Here is a 23042-nt window from a genome sequence, read left to right on the forward strand (position 1 = left end):
TTCTATAAAAGGAATCCCAAAACGATGGCATAATATTTAGAAATCACAAACAGTTAAAATATACAAACACAACTTCGTACAAAGGTATAATATCCACTTAACCACATACTACAAACTTATATCTAATTGTTCCACCAGAACACCTCCAAAACGGCAGACAAGTCTGAATTAAGGAGTTGTTGGGGGGGGGGGGACCTTGACAATTCCTGGCAACTCCAGATACCCCAAATATAGATGATTACAAACAGTGTCTTTTACAATGCTTTCTTGTTTCTTTTCTTTCTTTCTTTCTTTTTTTCATGTAATAAGTCAATTCTAACACAATTAAAGCCAATCTACAAATACGCGACTGCCATTAAAACTCATCATGATTATGCCGTTAACAGCTTGTGCATAGCATGCAATTGATTCAAATCAGTGGACTGCAGAGACATCTTGTACAGCTCCCTCAGTTTTCCAACATCTTGGAACCTGTTAGATGGTACACCTGGATGAGGGGCAGGAGAAGACCTGTTTGTACTTTCTGAGAGTGCCGCAGCCAACATACTCTTTAATACCATCTGCAACTGACTCCAAAATTTAGAAAGGACTTCAGAATTGAGGTTTCTTAAGGAATCTGAGATTGTTTCCCCAGATATGTAGCGTCCATCAAGAAGACGGGAGAGAGCTGATTCCAGCATCTGAAACAAAACAAGTTATTATTATTTCCATGATTTTGACTATACACATTACTAATCACACAACATTCAGGGGAAAAAATGAGGCAAGTATCATGCTTCATATTTACGAATTATCCCAACTGGCACACATCTTCACTCCAGGACAGTAGGCTACTAATCAAGGTTGACAACTTTTGTATTGTGTAACATGGTTTTCAGTATCCACTAGGTCATTATAGAAAAGGGCCTTAGCATCAACATGGTTTTGATAATATAACTCATTATTGGTTAATACATTGATAACCAAGAATAACACATGATGGAAAAGAAAAATAAAAAATAAAAGACAAACGAAGAAAGGTAGAAGATTACCACAAGTTCTAAAAAGACAACCCCAGCACAGAAGTTACTTGTCACCTACAACAGTAATGAAATTCAAAATGAAGATGTTCTCACTCCTCAATACCCAAGGGAAAGAAGGAATTCTTAGTGGGCTCTTTTCAAAATTTGAAAATCAGAAGCTCCTCTTCCCAACAAAATCCTGGGCCATCCTGAAAGCATCTTATCCCCTCCCCTATCCTTAGCATCACCCACTTCACCCTGAAGGGACAAAGCTTAGGGCCCCACAACTCTTTAGCTACACCAGTGGGAAGGTGATTTCCAGATTTTCCACTTACGAAATTTGGAAGAACCCCCCACTCATTTTAATCAAGAAAGGTTCTTTTGCAGCTGTATGAAAACAGAAGGCCATTTTTGAGGAGCCAGAGAACCCCATACCTCAACCCATGGAAGAATCCTTGAATCACACTTTCTTAGACACCCAAATGTTATTACATCCTTCCCTCCCTCTTTTCCCTAGGCCCCATGGATCTCTTCCTTCAGTAAGTTCAGCACCTCCAGCTCTCAGTTTTGGGAATCCTCGACAAAACCTAGGGGTCTAAGTTCTTGTGCCTTTGGCAATCAAGCTTTCCTTGTTTATGAGGGCAGTGTGCAGCGGAAAGAGAGGCCTTTTTGTGAGACTGTTAACAGTAGAGTCTCCTTTTTTGTGGGCAACAAGAGGAGGGTAAAGTTTTGGAAGGATAAGTGGTGTGGTAATGAGCCTTTGTGTGTTTCTTTTCTGTCCTTATTTGCCTTAGCTAGTTCAAAGGAGGTATGGGTGGCAGATTCACAGAACCAGTCTAATCTTAGAGGTTGTTGGACTACTAACTTCTCTAGACATTTAAACGATTGGGAGATTGAGATTGTGGAGTGTTTCCTCTCAAGGCTTCAAGAAAGGGTGGTGAATGAGAATGGGAGAAGATAAGATGATCTAGTTGGAGACAAAGAGTGGTTCTTTCACTATAAAGTCCCTTTACACTTTCGTTGAGCTTGGGAGTTCAGCCCCTTTCCCATATGTTATTGTTTGGAACTTGTGGATTCCATCTAAGGCAAGCTGTTTTGCTAGGGAGGAGGCGTGTGGTAAAGCTCTGACTTTACATCAGCTTCAAAGGAGAGGGTGGTTGCTAGCTAATAGATGCTTCCTTTATCATATCTAGGAGGAATTGATTGACCACATCTTGTACATTGTGGCAAGGCTTTGTAGCAGATTTTGTTCTGTCTTTTTGGTGTTATCTTCCTCCATAAGAGAGACCCTATTAGGATGGCATGAGTCCTTTGTTGGAAGGAAATGAAAAAAGGTGTAGGGAGCAGCTCCTTTGTGCCTCCTTTGAACAATTAGGAAAGAGAGAAATAGAAGATTGTTTGAAAACGAGGAGCTTTCCAACCACAGACTGAAAAGCTTGTGTCTTTGTAACTTGTCTTGGACGATGTCGTACATAGCTGAAGGCCCAATGTCCTTATCTGACTACATTGATTAGTTAGAATTTCATTGATAGAGGGAGTAGTTTTTTGTTTGTCCCTTTCCCTTTTCTAACGTCTTTCGGCGACCATTGTAGAGACGCCCTTTTAATACAGTCTTTATTTGCCTATAAAAAATTGATGTTTACATCATAGTCTTAAAGATTTTTCTCAGCATCATATGAAAATAAAAGACCTACAATAAACAAGTTTTTCATGTACAATTAGTAGTAACATCAAAGTAAAATAACACTTAACACCTTATCAAAATTGAAAAGATACAATAAATATATTCTCCAATTACAATTAACAATGTATTATTATAGATGACTCATCTTATGGTGTTTATATTTAGTCTTAATTCATTTTTCTTTAATGTCGAATCCAAGTACTTGCACTCATAGTTGAGATCCTTTTCAACTGAATCCCCATGTTTTCAGATGTTGGGATACAAAGGATCCAACACCTAGACACATACCTGTACCCTACACCTGTACCTAAACCCATGTAACATAGGTCACGTCTATTTAAGCTCTAATTCCATTATTTGAAAGGTCATAGTCCTAAGAAAAGAATTAGAATCCTAATCATTTATAATATAGATCAGATTTTTTTTTTCCTCATGGTTCCTGTGGCTGTTCAGGATTTTTCCAGGATTCATGTTATTGTTGTAGACAATGTCTTATATTGGGACTTACACCAGTCAATCAGGTGGCTGACAGTTGGCTAAGAAGAGTGTTATATTATAGATTTTTACTTGGAATGTCTACTCTCCTCGACCGTTCAGAGGCTTAAGGTGGATCTTTTGTATATTTGTTCTTCCTTTCTAGTATAAATTCTTTTGAAGGATATCCCATCCCATGATGTTCTTTTTTATAGTATTGTTCCCTATCTTAAGGAAAAAGAAATATAAATCTGAACTATCACAAAAAGCATATTATCAGCATTCTTAAATTTCAGGGTAAATGTTGAAGAGCCTTTCTATTATGGGATTGAAACAATTAGGACATCAACTGGTATTGCAGCCATACACATATCAATGTACCATCCTAGTTATAATGAGAAAACAAATTTGCATGCATCAAATGAGAAGGAAATCCATAATACTAAGCTATTTTTCATGTTGGAGAACAAACAAAGTGGAAGAACATACTGCATTCGAGTGAAAATAGCTTGAAAGACGTAGTGAAAGAGCTGATCTCTCCATCAGGATGGTCAGGTACATGGTGGCATGCGTCTTTGGGCCATAAAAGTCTGTAGACTTTTGCCAATTCCTCTCTGCCAAAGAAGCATACTGCTTGATCCTTTGGAGAAGGCTGTTTTCACCTTTCAACAAATTGCCTTCCAAATGATCAGACTCCAAAAACTTCAAACAGCAATCTCTTTGGTGGCAAGCAAGCTGGAAATATGCATATGCAGCCTCCTGTTTGCGCGACTCACCTAGTGATTCATACAAAGACAAAGCTTTCCTAATGGCATCATTAGCTGAGATCTCATGCTTCCTTATATCTTTCCTACCTCGTCTACCACTAGAACTAGTATAACATATTGTTACATCTTCAAAGGCTCCTTTTTCATAAACCTCTGCAACTGTATCTTCTCTTGCTAAAAGCATGCCAAGCCGCACATAAGTATGAGCAGTTTGTGTATATACTTCATTCCTCAAGCTGCTTGCTTCAGAATCAGCCTCTTCAGTAATAGCACTTAGTTCTGCTTTTGCTGCTCCATAGTATCTAAGTGATTCCCTGTATTCCAGTTTGGCAGTCTCAAGAGCTTGGTTATATGCATCATGGAAAATTGCATGTACTTTGAGACCTTCTATCTTTGATACCATCTCTTCAGCCAATGCACGCCTGCCATGGCCCAGATTACAGTTAATTAATATAATGTTCATATGGTCACAAACCACTTTGAATGCATTTATGGCTTCTACGAAAGCAACTTCAGCTTTTTCCAGTTCCTTTCTTTCAAGCCTGCTTCGACCCAGTTCATTGCAAACCCATCCTTTCTTTTTAATTACAGACTGTAGTTCTGCTGAACCAGTAGGCAGCTCACCCAATGCTCTTATGGCTTCTTCATAACAGCTTAGAGCAGCTGAAAGATTGTAATCTGCATCTCCAACTACAGGACCCCCAAAGTATTTGAATATTCCACCATTTTTTGTCTTGGGTGTTTCTCCAAGAGCATTTTTAGGTTGATCTGCCATCTTAAACTGTGCATCATGAATTTCATAGGTACTCTCAACTCTTTTACGGTTAGCAGCTTCCAAGGTTTTTACTCTGAGCTTGTCTGTAATTATATGAGAAGCTTCTGCAATGGCGCCATCATCTCTGTCATGCCGCAAGCATTGACTTTCAGAACTTCTTCTATTATCCACTTTGTGATGAATGAGATCCCCATCAGGTTTTTCCAAATGTGAGTAGGGAGCACTCTTGGAATATGATCTTTTACTCAGTTTTCTGCCATAAACAAAGGGAAGTGTATCTCCACTGCTACTGCTTGCACTGCTGCCACTGCTGGCCCTATCATTCTGGCAGCTGCAGTTAACCAAGGAACATGAACTACAGTTCTGCTTATACTGTCCCAGCTTCTTCTTAAGTCTTTTGACTTCCTTCATAACTTCTGATGACATTCTTAATTCCCCACTACAAGGCTTCCTCTCTGCTTGTATTGAGATCTCTGTACCCCTTATCATATGAAACTCAACATACACATCACCAACTAGTGTCCACGCCTTGGCCCAGAAGAGATAAGTAGAAGAAAACCGGTCAAAAGTAAGACCATCATCACTAGAACTAGATTTCAGCCTCTCTCTTCTATCATTGAGTTCAGTCTGGGATGGAGAGGTGCTAACCATTGATGAAATAAATATTGTATCCCCAAGATGCCGAGGCATTGATCCATAAACAGCACATGCTAATTCTACAACCTTCAAAGTTTGATGCAACTGACCATCCTCCTTATAAGCTTGTCCAAGGGCCAAATAAGATTCTCCGAGTAAAAGAACAAGTTTCCACAGCTTATGGTCAAGCTTCGTTGTTGGAAGCCACTCCCGAATATCACAAACTTCTATACAGTCAGCATCACCGCAAGCACAAACAGAAAAATTTACAGATGAAGGTGATCTATCATGAATTCTGCCACCATGTTCTCCATTTTCTGGTTCAGTGCTCTCCAGTTGGCGCTTCCATCTAAGGGACTTAATTGCTTGGGAAACATGATGTACAGCAGCTAACTTAGAAGAGATTGGATCAGCAACAGATTGAACCACATGAGCAGAAGTCACTGCAAAGTTCTCATCATCTATGGAATTCAACACAACCCCTTGATCACCCATTGCTGTGTCACCTGATGCTATCAATTTTTTGGAAGCAGATATGTTTTCTTCCAAAGTCATCTTTGAAGAAACTTCAGATATTGTGTCTTGAAAATAAGCTCCTTCTTCACTTGGTTCATCCTCTGGAATGAGGGATGGTATGTCTCCATGGATAATTGATTCAGAAATACTACTAACAAGATCCAGTGGTTCTTCTTCGGCATCAGTAACTGTAATGTCAGATTCCACAGGAAGGCCTTCAGATGTTAAATCCAGCTCTTCTTCATAATTCAAAATGAGTCTTGCAAATTGTTCATGAGCAAATGCACGAACAACCTAAACAGCATAATTCTGGTTGTTAATTACATTTCTCTTGCTGTTCCTCAACAAAACTAAAAATAGAGAAAGAAAGACAACAAGACAATCATGTTACGAAATGTTATTCTGGAAAACATGGTTACCAGAAGATCTGGCCGATCCAAGAAGTCAAAGCATTTCTTGAAGAATCTTGCACACTTGGCCCTATTGTTAGAAGCCTGCACCAAAACCAACTGTCATTAGTGCCACCAATTTACAGAATAGATTGCATATTAAAAACTAAATTGTTCCACACCATGGAGAGTGAAAGCCTATGAGCAATTCGGTACAGGAGAGTCCCCAGTGAAGGTAAGGAATCACTTCTCCCTCTATGCACCAGAGATGGCAGAGAACTAGAGCTATCATCACAATCATTGGAAGAATGGTTCTTGGGAATGACAGAAAGATCAAAAAGTTGAATTACATCTTCCCCAGCACTTTTATAGAGCTGAAAATATGAAGTAAAAGACGAGAGTAAGGTTCATTGACAAGTTCAAAAAGGAATAAAATATAGGTGGTGTACACAAAATTAGGAAAAGAAAAACACAAAAGCAAAAACATGTAGTACCCAGTAAGCACCAGGATCTTGCTTGCAGTTTTCCTGAAGGAACCTCAAAACAGAAAGGCCATTTTGTTGGACAACATGTGGATGAAAAGCAGGTGTACCATCCTCAGAAACACCCTTGAGCAGAAATATATCATCCGTTTTCAGAAGCTCATAGCCCTGAACAACACCATTTTGATGATAACAGATGGCCAATTCAGGCACACTTGCCATGACATTGTCAAGCCAAGCCTCAAGCCAAGTTAATGGAGTGACCTGTCAAAATGAAAAGAAATAAAAACCAAATATTAAAAAAAAAAAAAAAAAAAAAAAAAAGAAAAAAAAACAGAATAAGGATTATGCATGACAGGGAAAAACATAATATGGACATGGAAAAGGTGCTTCACATAAAGTATGGCTGGTAAACAAGGACCGGTCATTCAGAAAAGTACAGAACGTATTGCCAAATAGTTAGCTAGTCACCTGTCTAGTGACATCCCATAAATGCAAACTCACAGCAACATATTTCTCATTACTGAATAGAAGCAAGTCACTGCCCAGGAGCATACGAAAGTTGTGAAATTGCCAAAATAAAACCCTCGAAAACCCATCATTACCAACTCTTCGATATTTCTCAGAGTCTTGTACCGAGTACCTAGGCTTTTCACCAACTTGTGAAGCCTTTTTAACAGAATCATGCCCATTACTTCTCTTATTCGTTTTGCTTCCCCAGAAAAAGTTGCCCTGTTTGACATGTGAGTACTCTGGACAGTTGAATCCTTCCTTTTGAGAAACATCATCAACCGGTTCAAAAAACTGGGATGTAACACCTTGTGCTGGATAATCAGAAGATTCAAGACCATCCTCCGCCCTGCACTCAAACAGCCCAGGAAGAACCTCAGATGAGTTTGGTTGCTCTTCTGACTGGGAATTATGAGTAGGTGGACAATCACAAGCCTCCATTCTAACTGAATGCATGGCGAAGTTCAAAAATAAAGACTGATCCGCACATTTTGACTGATTATGTCTTCTAACCAATTTTTCTCCGTCTTCAATACCAGGCCTGGGATTCACAAAATTTGGAAATGATATAAGATCTGACAGCATGATAAATGGAGCATATGATACACAAAATCATACCCAGTATTTAGAACAAGAGTCTGCCCAATACGATGAACTGCAATTGACAGTTGAGCCTTGGAATATGGCATCTTAAATATCTGCTTCAGTATGTCAACTGGAGCAATCACATCTATATCATCTCCATACTCCACCAAACCAGACACAGCAAGGGCCTCACCTTTACTAGTAAGGTTTGATTTAACAGCACCACTTTCCCAAGGTAAATCTGCCCAGTATAATCACCAAAAGTTACCCTCAGATATTACATCTTCAGAGGAAAAGAAAAGCGGAGAAGGGGACCATTGTTTAGTTACAAACTTCATTAGAAAGTGAAAAATCAGACATCAATCTTAGTTCAGTGAAAAATCTAAGCTATTCGATCTATTTACTGAGTTCACTCAATGTTCTTAAACTTGTAGAACTACATTATAAGGGTATTTAGAGGAGATAATTGAGTCCTAACCAGGATAGTAAATCTTTCACCATAGGGCATGATGTACTGTCATCTAGAAGTAAGCTTTGAAAGCCTTAAAATTTTAAAACATGTTGATTCACTGTACACTAGGGTTGAAATCACCACAACCCAAATAAATGACAAATCAAGGTGTAATGGGACTTGACTCTCAATCTAATTAACATAAACACCATAGTATCTTCTATAATTCACACTTCAAGTTTTGTAATCATAGATTGTTTTGGATATTAAGTTGAGCTGTTGTTTCAGACCTTGAGGTGTGTTAAGGAACCCATACCTTTTGTTCACTAAAACATTGAACATGGGATTAAAAAACACATTAGACTCTTTATTCACCTAATCAGTTGCCCCTGAATCAATGATCCAAGTGTTAGGATGAAGAGAGCTTGAAGTGTCAAGGCTTGTTTTAAAGGTGGCAAACCATGCGAAAGCGCATGAAGTGGAGGAAGAGGAAACCTTGAAAACTAAGCAAAAGCACAAAACTAAGGAAGAAGAAACCTCAAATTTTTCCAAAATCTTGTACAAGAGATCCAGTTACTCTTTAGTGAAAGGAAGACTATGTGAGGTTGAAGAAAAACTCACTACCTCATACAGAAACCCATTTGCTATTTCTCAATTGCTAGCTACCTTGTGGCTATCCTTGGCCCCCCCAGATTATGGATTTCCACGCAATTTCCCACAAGTCTCTCGTGTGTGTCTTGGCTTATTGCAATAATCATACCATCTAGTCTCCTTTTCTCCAATCTTTTGAAGTCCAAGACTGTTGTCCTAAACTATATGGAGTGTTGAGTTTGAGAAGTTGGTCCCATCATGACAACCCTTCCAAATGCTTCACTAATGCACATAAGAATACTTCACATAAAGATGGAAGAGAATCTTTACTAAGTATTTAACCTCTTACCTGGATCATGGTATTCAGTTCATAGATCTATGCAGCATCTCCCCTCTAGAAGTATATTTATGAAACATCATCCCAAGCCCCTTACCGAGGAAAGAAACATAAAAAGCATGTCAATTTCTAGCAGCATTGAATTCAGCAGCCAAAACATTAATATGGAGTTTAGTAGTTGACAGTGTTTAGTAGTTGCACCGATCCCACATGTGTTTCTCCCTCCTTTTCCATTTCATTAATTAATTTTTATCAGAAACAAGAGGTGTATTAATTATTAATAAAGAGTTCATGTTAAGGATGAGGAATCCTCCCCAAATACACAAACTTGATCAAAACAAAGAACTCTACCACTATACAAGGAGATATATACAAAAAGATAGATCATAAAAAAATGTATAAAGATTTCATCTCTTCAAACCCGGTTAAGCTCCTCTTATTGTAGGTCTAACTCTAATGGTGTACACACCGAATACCAATCGAGTTGAATGGCATTTAGAGGGATGCCTTTAAAGTCGCTAGTATAAGAGGCCCAAAAAGAAGAAAAGAAGTTAAGTAAATCTCATAACATCTCTGACATCCTCCATTGATCCTCAAAGATCCTAGCATTTCTCCCCTGCCATACGATCCATACCAAAGTGAGAAGCAATCTTCTACAAGGTCTTGTCTCTAATGGAGTTCCCTAACCCCATATATGCAATAATCAACATGTCACAAAAACTCCTAGGCTCAACCTGATCCATTTTGCCTATTTAAATAGTTTATACCATAACCCCAAAGTCATCAAACAATGTAGAAAGAGATGGTTAATCGTCTCTCCACTCCCCGCACTACATGGGATGTTCCAACTAGAATTAAGGGCTTTGAAAGGTCTTCTCAACTATAACATATCATTGGCATTTACCTTCTTATGTGCCACTAACCAAGTAAAAGCCTTGACCTTAGATGGAGCCTTAGATTTCCATAAAAATTTGGCTAGATGGAAAAAGACTAAATCTGATATGTTAAACTAAATGAAGAAGTAAGATTTTACTGAAAATAACCCTGAAAAAGATAGTTCCCAGGCTCTTGGATATGGGATGAATGGAGACAAGTGTATGCGAGTAAGAGAGGTCATGAGTTTTTCAAGATCCTCAATCTACAAAACTATGAGGTTGAGATAAAAATTAAGGTTCCAAGAAAAGGTGGAAGAACTACCAAGGATAATTGAAATAGAGAGATTTCTATTTGTAACGACTTGAAACGAATTTTTGTCCCATCACCACAAAGAAAGTGTGTGAAAAAAAATTGGAAAACATATGCAATGGCCTTTCAAGGGCACCAATGTGACCATCTGACTGTATTATTGATGTATCACTTATTAGGATGTGTCCCATAAATACTTAAAATAATATAATGCCAAAGGGCATAACTTTTCCTAGGGAAGAACCTCTACCTATCAAAAAAGAAAGAAAAAATAACTTTCCCTAGTGAACCTCCATAACCACTTCCCTAAAACAGCACAATTACTCAAAGAAATTTTTCTAAATCAAATCTCCAAATTCCTTAAGCATACACACTAGGTCCCAACCAGTACCTAACCATAAAAAATCTCTTCGCAATTTTTTAATCTTTGATGCTGTTGATATTGGAATTTTGAAAAGGAATAAGAAGATGTGAGATAAGCAAGACTAAATTAGAGTTATTCTACCTCCTAAAGATAAAAAAGTTTTTTTTCCACCTATCCAATCTCCTCAAGATTCCCTTAATCACCAGATCCTAAAAAAGTGTTTGCTTTCGGATTTTCCCTTAATGGAAGACCCAAGTACACTAAAAGTCAATCAGAGACTGCACATTCAAGTATCAAAGCCAACTTAGAGATCTAATCTTAACTTGTGTTTGATACTAGAAAGAGTGTTCTTGCTTATATTGATCCTAAGCCTTGATAAACGCCCATAAACTAGTAATATTAGCTTCGGATTTTGCACATCTTCCAAAGAAATTGTAGAGGGAAAGATAAAGTCATCTGCAATTGTAAATGAGACACTTTAATCCTATTTTAACCCATATGAAACCCTCTAATAAGCCACTCTCAAAAACATTCTCCTTAAAACATCAATTGCAATGGCGAAAAGAAATAAGGAAAGAGGATCTCCATGTCTTAAGCCTCTAATTGCCTTAACCTAACCTTTTGTGTTTCTATTCACTAAGACCGCAAAACTTGTCAAGGAGAAGCATCCCCTCATCCAAAACATCCATTGTGAACTTTCCCTTTTCTCTCAAGTACATAGTCTAAAAAACCCTAATCTACATCGTTATAGGCCTTTTCAAAATAAATTTTGAAGACTACCCCTTACACTCCTTATCTCTTTTTCTCATCCACCAAATCATTAGCAATCAAATAGCATCCAAAATCTGCCTCAACTCACCAAAAGCTCCTTGGGCCATGAAGATGGTAACATGAAGAACTCTTCGTATACGCCCTAATAAGGCCTTTAGCTATGATCTTATACAAACTTGTGACCAGGCTAATAGGTTTAAATTCTGAGATTTTGCCGATTTGACTCTTTTTTGGCCAAAGAACAATGAAGGTAGCATTGGTGCTTTGGTTTATTACCCCATTATTGTGAAACTTTAAGAACACTCTAAGAAGATCGTCTTCAATCACATCCCAACACTCTTACTACAATGGTGAATCCATTAGGCCTAAGAGTCTTTTTCTCTATTTAACTAAAATATAGCATTGTGAATCTCCTTTTCTGAGAAAAAAGGCAGCCTAACCATGAAACACTCTGCTGAAATGGAGTCTTAGAGTATAACTTTCCAAAAAAAATGCATTATCTCCTCCAAAATGTTTTTAATGTTATCTAGAATCACCCCTACTTCGAAAACCAATAACTTTATAAATTTCTTATATCGCCTACCATCAGCCACCCAATGGAAACACTTTTGCAGTCCCCTTCTCTTATCTATTTGACCCTAGCTTTTTGCCTACAAAACACCTCTTCCTTTAACAACAACTCTTCCAATTCCCCTTTCCTTAAGGTCCTCACTATTGAAAGTTAAGGAGTCAAATTCCTTTCTTGCTCCCTAGCATTAACGCTAACAAATTTCTATGAGAATGTTTTTCTTTAACTCCTTTAAATCTCCAAAAGACACCTTATTCCTATCTTTCAGCTTTAATTTGATAAATCGTAACTTTTTCATGAATTTATGACTTTCGCATCCTACAACCTAACTCTCATTCCACCGAACCAAATCTTTCATTGAAATTTGGGTGTAGCAACCACATGTTTTCAAACCTAAACGGAGTTGGTCCCCACTTAAAAGGATTGGTGTCTTAAACAATCAAACAATGATCAAAGGTCAATATGGGGAGCACTTCTTGGATGCTTTTAGGGAACCCTTGCTCACACTCATTTGAATTTAAAAATATATCCAACCTCTTGCAAACAAGGAGTTGTTGCATGTTTGACCATGTCAAAGACGTGTTTCTAAGAGAAGGATTGATTAAATCACTTTCTCTTATGAGTCCATCAAAATCACTCATGCTCAAAGTTAACCCGGAACTGCCCAACTTTTATAAGATTCTTCTTATGATATTAAAATCCTCTCAAACACACCATTTCAAAAAAGTTAGAACTAAAAGGTCTTATAGCTCCAGCCAAAAAGACCTTCCTAAGATTGGACTTAGTTGGATTATAAACTGAAGTACGTCAAAAAATCCCTTCTTCATTTGGATTCAACTTTATTGTCATTGAACACTAAATAGAACGACCTTTAAGCATCTAGACTTCAATGCGTCCCAAATAATCATAACCCCTCTTGAAGACCCATAAGCTAGAAGAATAGCCCACCTCTTTGTTTCTAACCTTCCACACACTACCCACAAACCTCATATCACAAGACTCCCTCGTTGTTTCCTAAAACATCACAATATCCGAACTTTCATAGGCCAAGAAATTCCTTAACAACCCTTCTTTTCTTTCTAAAACCAATACCTCTTATATTCCAACTAATGATCTTCATAAGTATATATTTCAACCTAAAAAACCTCAAGAACAGAACCTAAGAAACACTAGGGATATAAAATAAGGGTTTATTCTTCCTCTTAGAATAGACCTTATCCAAAGATTGTGCACTGCTATTGCCCATTTTAATGGCATCATCACTATGTTTGACAAGCTTGATGTTCATAGTTCCCAAAACCGATTGAATAATGGCCATTTTACTAGGTGTAAGACCTTCAATATGAAAACCTTCCTATAAAGAAGGGTCTGATTCTAGAGACAAGCATATAACTGGGGAAAGAGTCACTAGGGTCGCTAGGTCACCACCTATGGAAAAATAAGCCCTTTAATTCTTGGCTAGAAATAACTATAAGAGACTCCACACCTTTTGAAATGGGACAACTTTAGTGTTAGATAAGACATGGTTAAGCATTGATGATTCAAGTAGGGTGATTAAGGAGCCACAATTTGTCTGACAATGAGGGAAAAACATAGTCAAAGATCAAACAAGGGTGAGGAGAATAGGATGCAAATTAGAGGCCTTATCTAAAATCTAGCCATTGGCAATGGATTCTAGGTTAGATGAAAGTACATGGGTTTGAAAACCACAGTGAAGAACACCTCCTCGACCCTCAGCCACTCTTTATGTTGCCCCAAACAAATCTAGGTTGTGATTGAACTCATCCCCATCCATCACAGTCAAGCCTTAGACCTTTGATGACCTTGCTGCTTCCAACGGGACAATGCAGCCATTCTCCTCGATGAAGGCCTTCTTTGATCTCTATAGCAACACAAACCATAGCTTTGCGCAAAAATGACTTTGGAAAATGGAGGCCAACTTCTTGCGCATAAACTAGGAATATCTGGGACTAGCCTTCAAGGCGGTAGCTCATGTGTGATTGTGGAAGGTTGAGGCACCAACACTGAGAAAAAAGAGCCTTGAATCTCATAGCAAAGGCCCTTATCTGAACCGACCTATAGTTAGGTTTCCCATCTTTTGGGCTTGCCATCACAGCAAAGGCCCATTTCCATCTTTTGGGCTTCCACCAGATTGAGCCCTACATATTAAAATATCATTAAGCCTGCTACCACTTAAAACTTTCTCCATTATTGAGTGGGCTTTGGAATAACATGGGTTATCCTTCTTCCCCTCAAAATGGGCTACCTTCCTCTTTAAGGCTTCATTTTGTCTTGAATTTCAAACAAAGGAGTTGGAGGACCATTATTTCCTATCTTCTCCCTGGCAAAGCCACATGTCCCCATGTCTTGAAGATGTCTTGAAACCACACCACCTCCTGCTAAGTCAAACTCACCTCTACTACGAGTTGACTCAAACCTGCCTTGTTACCCTTTTTCTTCCCCCCTAATAATTATAATTGAAACCGTGACGATCCATGCTCCATATCTTAACACCAATAGTGCTGGAAGCACCATGTTTAGATTTATCTCCACTCTCATTATAGCCTTTGATAAGTCAACAAGCTTCAAGGTGTGACTATCTATCTCTATAACCCTCCGTCATGACTTCATTAAATGTCAAAAATGATTCTCGAACTGTAAATGGAAAGGAAGGCCCCTTAGTTCGATCCATTCCGGCTTGAATTTTCTAAGGACCTCCATGTTTTCTCTAGTGACCAACTTCTTAAAGTTATACTAAGGCCTCCCTTCACTGATATCTTCCCTTGCTCTTGAAGTTAGACAACCCTTTTAGAGGATTCCGCAAGGAACAACCCTTTGAAAGATGCAAAAGGGGTTATAGACACCAAACTCCTCAAGCCCAACTCTCTAGCAATCGTTCTATTCACTTCCACCTAATCCTGCAACCTAAGATTGCTTTCACCCCAACCCCCCCTCCCTCAACCACTCACAAAAGAATGCTTCTTCCTACCAAAATCCTCCACCATTTCCTTCTTTGTTCTCCCAACTTCCGCTCAACTAACCAAAGGAACCTTGAAAGTGATTTCCATTAGTACATATATCACCTTCCTGAGTATTTCCCATCCTCTCCCTTTATCACCCTCAAGAATTACCAGTGTTGTGGTTCTTTGATTTGTAGAAATTTCAACAACTTGATGAACCTACCTATGTTATTAAAACGAATCACCAGAGATGTGTCCTTGTTTTTCCTTTGAACTTCCCACTGAAACCCAAATGCCCCTCTAACCCTGATGCCTTTTTAGAGTGTTCCAATAACCAACCCATCTCTTCTCTTTTGAAAGGCATAGAAAAAGCAGCATTTCCACTCCTCTCAGTAACAGAAATCACCTCCTCCCATGGGAACCTTCAAACCTAACCTTAAAGGCCTTCCTTTCCACTTCACAAATCCTCATACTTCTTCAAGTTTAGTTTTTATTTACTAACTGATTCTTTAGATTTCCTTTTCATAGATCATGAAACTAAAGTCTTTTCCCTTAGGGAATCCCATGCTTAATGCAACCCATTGCATAGAAAACAACTAACCTGACAAGAGATGAGTAGTTGAAATTTGTTATAGAGAGAGTGGTGTGTCAAGAAAGGGAAAACTTAATGAGAAAGTGTACTATGGAATGTAAATTTGTGGGGGGAAAAAAAAAAGTGGCAAAACATAAAAATAAATAACATCCCCAATAACCAACCAATATCTAAACCCCAACTAATCAATAGAGTCAAACAAAAGGATGGAGAACCTTTAAAAAGAAGTTGACAAGACCACTAGAAAAGGGTGCAAAATGAAAGACTTCTTAAGTTAGTGGTTTGATCACTCATACCATTAAAGGATCTATTTTATGTCAAATAATCTAAAACAAACATATAAGGGTTGTTCTCTAAACTTTCCCCCTCTTCTTCTCTAGAGAACTCCCATGCCAACCTTGAAGAAACTCTCTCAATGAATCGGTGAGAATCTAAGAGATGTTGAATAGAGCAAACATGTCATAGTCCTCTTGTTATTCCATAATGGATGAGAATATGATTAGTTGATTCTTCTTATCTCTTACACGTGTGGTAACAATTTGTAAGAAGCCACCCTCTTCTTTTAAGTTGATTGCAAGTTAAGATCCCTTCCTAAGCTGCCTCCCAAGCAGAAAAAGCCCACCTTAGAAGAGGTTAAAAAGCTTTAAACCTCCTTTGGAAAGAAAGCATTGTAGAAAAGGACCTAAAAAGGAACTTCTCAACCTTAATATCCTCTTGAATTGGCATATCCTCATCTTCTTTGAGTTCTTCCTCCTACCCCCCGCCAACCCCCCACCAAGGCTTCCTAAACAAAGGTTCAAAGTTATCCAGGTTCAAAAGCCCCTATCCACTTGAAGCCTCCCAAAAATTACTCAACTATGCATCCTTAGAAACTTCAAAGGAATATATATAAAGGAAAGCCTCTTCCAAAGGAGAGTTTCCATACCAAACATCTTACCAAAACTTAGCTCATATCCCATGCCAAACATCTTGTCATGCCTTCCCTTCCTTTGAACACCAACCAATTGACTCTTCACTATACTTTCCCTTGATCACCCACCTCCACAAGATGTTTCCTTTTATAGAAAATCTTCAACATCTTTTTCTAAGCAACATTTTGTTAAGGGTAGATAAGGCTCTAATCTGTTGCCCGTATCCCCCCACCTTGACCCCTGGCTAAAGGAAATCTCATTGGATCTTTTCCAAACCCAAACGCATTGCTCTAAGGATAATGAAAAGGGAAATTAAGTAAATAGATACACTTCATACTTATGAGCGAAGCGAGTCTCTCACCCATTGAGAGATATTGTCACTTCCATCTTGACAACTTTTTTTTTTTTTTTAAATCCTTCCTCTACTACATTCCATTAGTGGGGGCTCGCATAGGTAGACCTAAGAATGCTAGAGCCTATACATTTAGGACCTCCTTCATGGGAATTAATCCACTTTTCTCCAAGTTAACTTTCAAAATTGAGGAAGTCTTAAACCAAAATAGATCCAACTTAGGCAAGTAAAATTTTCGAAACAATGCACACAAAAAAGGAGAGTATGATCAACAAAAAGGAGGTAAGGAACCTCCACACCTTCTCTCTTACCTTCCACCTTAGACCCTAATACTAAATCACCCTCACTTGTCCTCCTCAAAGGAACACTAAGAGCCTCTATTACCAAAACAAATAAAATAAGAAGAGAAGGGGGGGCCCTACCTCAAGCCCATTGAGCTCGGAAAATAACTAGTAGGCATGTATTTTACCATCTTAGAGAACCTTGTCTTTAGAGTACAAAACCGAATCCATTCAATCTAACTCAAATCCCATTTTTCCTAGTACCTCCAATAGAAATATCTAATTCACACAGTCATACACCTTTTCAATATTCAACTTGCAAACTACACCAACTCTAGTGTTTTCCATCCTTAAGCCAATTGCTTCGTTGACCACAAGAGTTGCGTCCATAATTTGCCTATGCATGAGCTTGAGGAGGATTGTTGAAGATATAAATATCATGTTTATTTTCTATATCTTATCGATAAGGTTACCCTTAGATATTTGACTTTTTTATCTTAGTTACCCTATAGACAAAGATATCTAATAGATAGGAAATAATCTAATAACCATCAAGGTTTTCCTTTATGTATGGTTTTTTTTTTTTTTAATGTAATCTCTTAACTCTAAATTTTCCTTATAAATATAAGGAATCACTAGCTAACTAGATATAGTTGATTGGAATGATTATTGCTCTCATTCATCAATAATTGCAACTTATTTGGGAAAAACTGGATTTGAATGGAAAAAGTGTTTCAAGATGAATATGTTAAATAAGGGGGGGAAACAAAGAAAAAATGAAGGTTGCATGAAGAAAATACCCCCCACCATTAGATGTCTCTTTAGGGAAATATATTAACAATACCTATAGCCATTAGGTTACTCTTTAGGGAATATATTACCCTTTAGGTTAGGATATACAAACACTCCCCTAAAAATTCTCAAAAGCTGGTTTCTATCTATTATGAAATAGTCGATGATGCCTACATCATACTGAGGATAGAGGGATATGAAATACAAATGTATCCAAGGTAAGGCAACAAGGAGGAAATATGAATTAAAAGATATGTGAGAGAGAGATTTCACCAAAAAGGAAAAAAATTAGCTCATAATTCAATGTAAATACATCTTAGCTAGGTCCTAATAATAGTCCAATACAGCAGCCTATTTAATTGACCCATAAGGGATTTTATAACAACTTAGAGAAAGATTGATGGAACAAAGTTCCTACAGTTAGAGATTCTTGTTGGCCCGTCGAGGTTCCTAGTTGGGTTGTGCGAATAACAAGATGTGTGGTAGAAGCACATAATTTCGAGTTTGATTCCTACCGTTGGTTAAATATCCTAGATCACTTGGTGTTGGTTGTGGCAAGTGTAGTCAACACCGTATGATTTGGGTCCTTATGTAGAGTCGGAAAGGCTCAACCATGGAAGGTTCCTCAATTATCAAAAAAAAAAAGGTTAGGGATTCTTGCTCTATCTAATTTAGCTATGTTTGGAATTCTTAATTATTCAATCAAACCTTAGCATCTCAAAAGATGTTATCAAAATTTCATTTTATTTCAAGTTCTTTTAATGATGTAAGCTATTTTAAACTTTCTAAAAACAATCAAACGTATTAAATGCCATTATTTAATATAGTTAATTTGAATTTTTATATTTTACAAGTCCAATTGGATCTCATCAAATATAATTTTTTTTTATAGAGGAGTTAAATGAAACTATAAAAAAATTGAAAAATACGAGAAAATATAAACTCTATCTAAGGAACACAAATAAGCTTAGCAAAATCATCAATCTCATGGTCAGCAAGATTTCTGAAGAATTGAAATTTCAAGAGGAGAACCCATTTGGATGAACAAGACAACTAGAATATATGCTGATTGATTTCTCATTAGAGAAGAAAGGCATGGAATCCCCCAACATAAAACAAGTGAATCTTAGATAAATGCCATCAAGCCAGGGCAACCAACCTCTAAAGTTCAACTACTGTTCAATTGAGCTCCTTAGTTCCTAATATGCATTCAGCAACTGAACAACAAAATGCTCCCTTTCTTCACCAGTAATTGACATTCTAAGATATAATTCCCGCATCACATGAATTTTCCCATATTATATGTTGGATTCTACTACATGTTAATACCTCCAAATCATATAGCACAAGCATTACCAACCTTCATCACCTATTCCATGACACACTTGCTATCTAATTTGAAAACATTTGCAACCGAATTGAACCAAACTTGAACAATTCCATGGTGTTACCAAATCAAAATTCCACGCACTCTACGCATATCAAAATTCAAGCTCGGCAGTAGAGTCAAAGCACTTAAAATAACATACTATCTTGACAAGACATACCTCCGGCGGAGCTTGACTGCACAGCAGCAAGGGGAAGGACCTTTTCCGGCAAATTGGACTGAAGTGGTGGCATGTTGAGATCGGTCTCCGTCGGAATCATCCGATACCTTGGAGCTGACACCCTAGAAATCAAAATTCAAAAACAATAAAAAAAAAAAAATCTAACAAATCAAAAACACTATGATCATGTAACTAGAGAGAGAAAGAAGAGTATTACGTCGGGGACGAAGGAATTATGAGAGCAGAATTGACAGCATGGAAGGCTTTGTCAGTGGGAACAGGGATTGAACCACAGAGAAAACCCACGGGTTTGGGTCTCACGACTTCCAATCTTCCCACGCACTGCAGTTCTCGCGAACCATCAGAGGAAGCCCCTAATTTCTCCATTGATTTCTCACCTAGGGTTTCAATCTCCTCTCTTTCCTATCACTTTCTTTTTCTTTCTCCGAAGTAATTTTCCGGAAGAACTAAAACGCAAATGTCTCTTTAAATCTAGTGATGTGGAACCAGGTGAAATACTGGGCCTTCAACTGAAGCTCAATCCCATCTTTGCGCAGTGGAATATTAAGCGGGGTTTCTGTTTCAAGCCGCTTTCCATTTTTGGCATCTTAAGGAGAAAAAAGGAATGCTGATGGAGAATTTTATCTACACGGCCGGAGTTCAATTATTTTACGTTTTCGATATTAAATCTAAGAGAATGTAAAATTATCCCATTAAATTCTTTTAAATATTGACAGTAATTTATTTACGACGATAATAATATTTCGTGTTTATATTATTATCATATGGAAAATTCTACAATATGGCACCGAAGTTGGTACCATACCTCAAGGGATCGGATTTGTAACCGTTGAATGAAAACCTTTGAATTTAGACCATTCAAATGGAAAATAAATTTTTTAAAAAAAAGGTAAAAAATATATAAACTCGAGAGCTTCTATCCCTCATCCCCTCTTTCCTGGCCTTTTTCTTTTCCATTCTCTCAAAAATCCATTTTTTCTTATGCTCTTAGTGGTATTGTTAGTTTTGATGGTGAAGACGGGACTAAAGCTTGGGCAGAGTTGAAGACAAATGAAAAAGAAGATAAAGAAGACTCGAAGTGAAGACAAATCAAAAAAAAAAAGGAATGAAGATTTCGACAAAGCAAAAAGAAGAAGATGATTGGAAGCGTAGAACTTGTGGTCAATCCAAAGATGTTTGTGATGTAATTCTTAAAGTAGTCTTCTAAGCTTAAAAAAATGTAAGTATTTTTTATGTTTTTATAAATAAATAAATAAACCTAATATATATATATTTAAAATTTTATGGAAAAAAAAATTATCTCATATAACTCCTTCAATTAATATCTACCTATTGAAGATTATTGGCAAATTTTAGGATTGCAATGTCGAATAATAATCAAGAATTTGAGAAAATAGGAAAAGAGAAAGAGAAATTCCGAGGTGGAGATGATGACTTGAAAATGATGCTATTTACCATAAAATAATAACATAAGAGAAAAAAAAAACATAATAAAAAATGAGTCTAATTAATGGATGAATTTAATAAAACAAGTAATTAACTTATTTTTGAAAAGTTTCAACTTTGAATGATTGAGAGGCCTTGAATTTTGATACCTCCATTTTTAAACACTCTTTATTTAACATAGTTCGTGTGAGAGTTATTTATTTTGGAAATGGTAATGAAAATTGTGTGAATGAGATTTTCAAGATAATAATTAAGGGTTCATAGTTTTCCTACCATTGAAAATGTAGAGAGATTTATAGGGAATTTGGAGTGGTAATTTTGTTTGTATTTTCTTTGGCATTTCTTTGTAAGATAGTTATACAAAATTTATTGAAATGTAAGATAGATTTTGTTAAGAGTTGTTAAGATAGTGTGGTGGTAGAAGTATCATTCATTTATTATATATTAGTTTTATTTCAATTTGTCCTTTACACATCCTAATTCTTCTCATTTATACTCTCGACCAATATGAAATAAACAATAATGATAAGTTATTACATATATTTTTATAAAAACTTCAAGCATCGAACATATTTAGTATAAAAGAATCAAAATAAAAATAAAAGTTGTTTTATAGTGTTTTAAATCATATTATAAAATTAACTTAATGATTTGATTTATTTTTTAGGAACAAGCATGGTGGCATTGAACTTTCTACAAATCTTGAGAAGCATATCAAAACTCAGATACATTTTTTAGTATGACAAATTAAAATTTTGTAAAGTAGTAATTAATTTTTTTGTCGTGTTTTTATACTTATATTATTGTGTAGTAATGATCAATTGGGCACGATAAAAGAAAATGATAAAACGGTGAAAATAAATGAAGTTGTAAGGATGAATATTTTTTTTGCTAATATAATTATTTTCTAAATTTGAAATTTCAACTAACAAATAAGCGTAGTTAAGGAAAAATTTAAGTAAGAAGTAGAATGCGCTTCCGAAAGTAGAAAAAGAAAGCTTCATGGTAAAATTGAAGAACGTTTAAAACAATATTCACTTAAAAAATGTATGGGTCCAAAGGTAAAAGTGTTTTTAATTTATAAAAATTTCTATTAGTTCTATATTCATTTTAAATAATATTAATTTAAATATGTTTAGTTATCTTTTTAGTCATATCTTCACACACAATGTTCACCCGAGTGAGTGTTAAGAATTTTTTTTTTTTTTTAAGAGTTACAACCTAAACAAAAGCGACAATAGAAAAGATTGGATTTGGTAGTCTTTCGCAATTTCGATGTAATAAAATCGATCATAACTTGTATCTTTGATTGGTAAATAATTTCAATTCATACTCTTATACGTTAAAAGTGCATAACACTTGTATAAAATTGTCACCAATTGATGTAAAATTTATTATAGGCTTGAAGGCAAAAGGGTTGAAAATTGATATGAACAAATATATTAGTAATAAGAATGATTTGTATAACAAATATTACAATAAAAAAGGATAGTTGTCATTAATTATATTAGAAAATCAAATTAAGAAGGATAAGAGATGGTGGGAATAATTGTTCTTGATTATTTGTATTAAGTGTCTTATTATGCCAAACAATGAATCTTTTTGTTAAACTTTCCTTCTTACATCTTTTGGAAAACACCGATTTTATAAAGAAGATGAATTGGGTCAAACTTGTCTTGTCTTGTGCACAAAATTGACGAGTTTAAGACCAACAAAGAAAGTAACATTTTTGGTTACTTATTGTTTTTTTTTTATGGTAATGTCCTTGTATATAATTTATTTTATAGTGAATTTGAAATTTGTTATAAAAGGTTAAGTAACTTAAGAATATGTCCTACTAAAATATATTTGCAGTTATTCTATCACAAGTATATATCATTTGAACAAATTTTTCCACTGTTACCTACTCGATCTTCTCCTCGTATTGGTTCTTGGAGGGATAATGAGTTGTTATTGATAAAATGAAGATTTTAAAAACTCAATGGTTATGTAAATCACAATGTAAGTTATATTGACCAATTTGATTGAATATTTTATTTTGTCTTTAGTAATTT

General features: G+C 36.4%; 1 protein-coding gene across 2 annotated transcripts; it reads right to left on the minus strand.

Moving 5' to 3' along the window:
- Positions 1–20130, minus strand: LOC117906966. 2 transcript variants are annotated; one of them, XM_034820263.1, is made up of 9 exons: positions 19739–20130; positions 19522–19643; positions 7853–8060; positions 7196–7775; positions 6737–6988; positions 6425–6616; positions 6273–6347; positions 3649–6147; positions 1–680 (listed from the first exon to the last, which is right to left on the minus strand). In XM_034820263.1, exons 1-9 carry the CDS (start codon positions 19906–19908, stop codon positions 372–374), a joined length of 4407 nt encoding a protein of 1468 aa, XP_034676154.1. In that variant the 5' UTR covers positions 19909–20130; the 3' UTR covers positions 1–371. The 2 variants fall into 2 exon arrangements, with proteins under 2 accessions (XP_034676154.1, XP_034676155.1); XM_034820264.1 differs by lacking the exon at positions 19739–20130 and adding an exon at positions 9211–9290 and having other exon boundaries at positions 19522–19607.
- Between the last annotated feature and the right edge of the window lie 2912 nt (positions 20131–23042).

The sequence above is a fragment of the Vitis riparia genome, chromosome 18, assembly GCF_004353265.1.
Source record: "Vitis riparia cultivar Riparia Gloire de Montpellier isolate 1030 chromosome 18, EGFV_Vit.rip_1.0, whole genome shotgun sequence".
Lineage (NCBI taxonomy): Eukaryota > Viridiplantae > Streptophyta > Magnoliopsida > Vitales > Vitaceae > Vitis > Vitis riparia.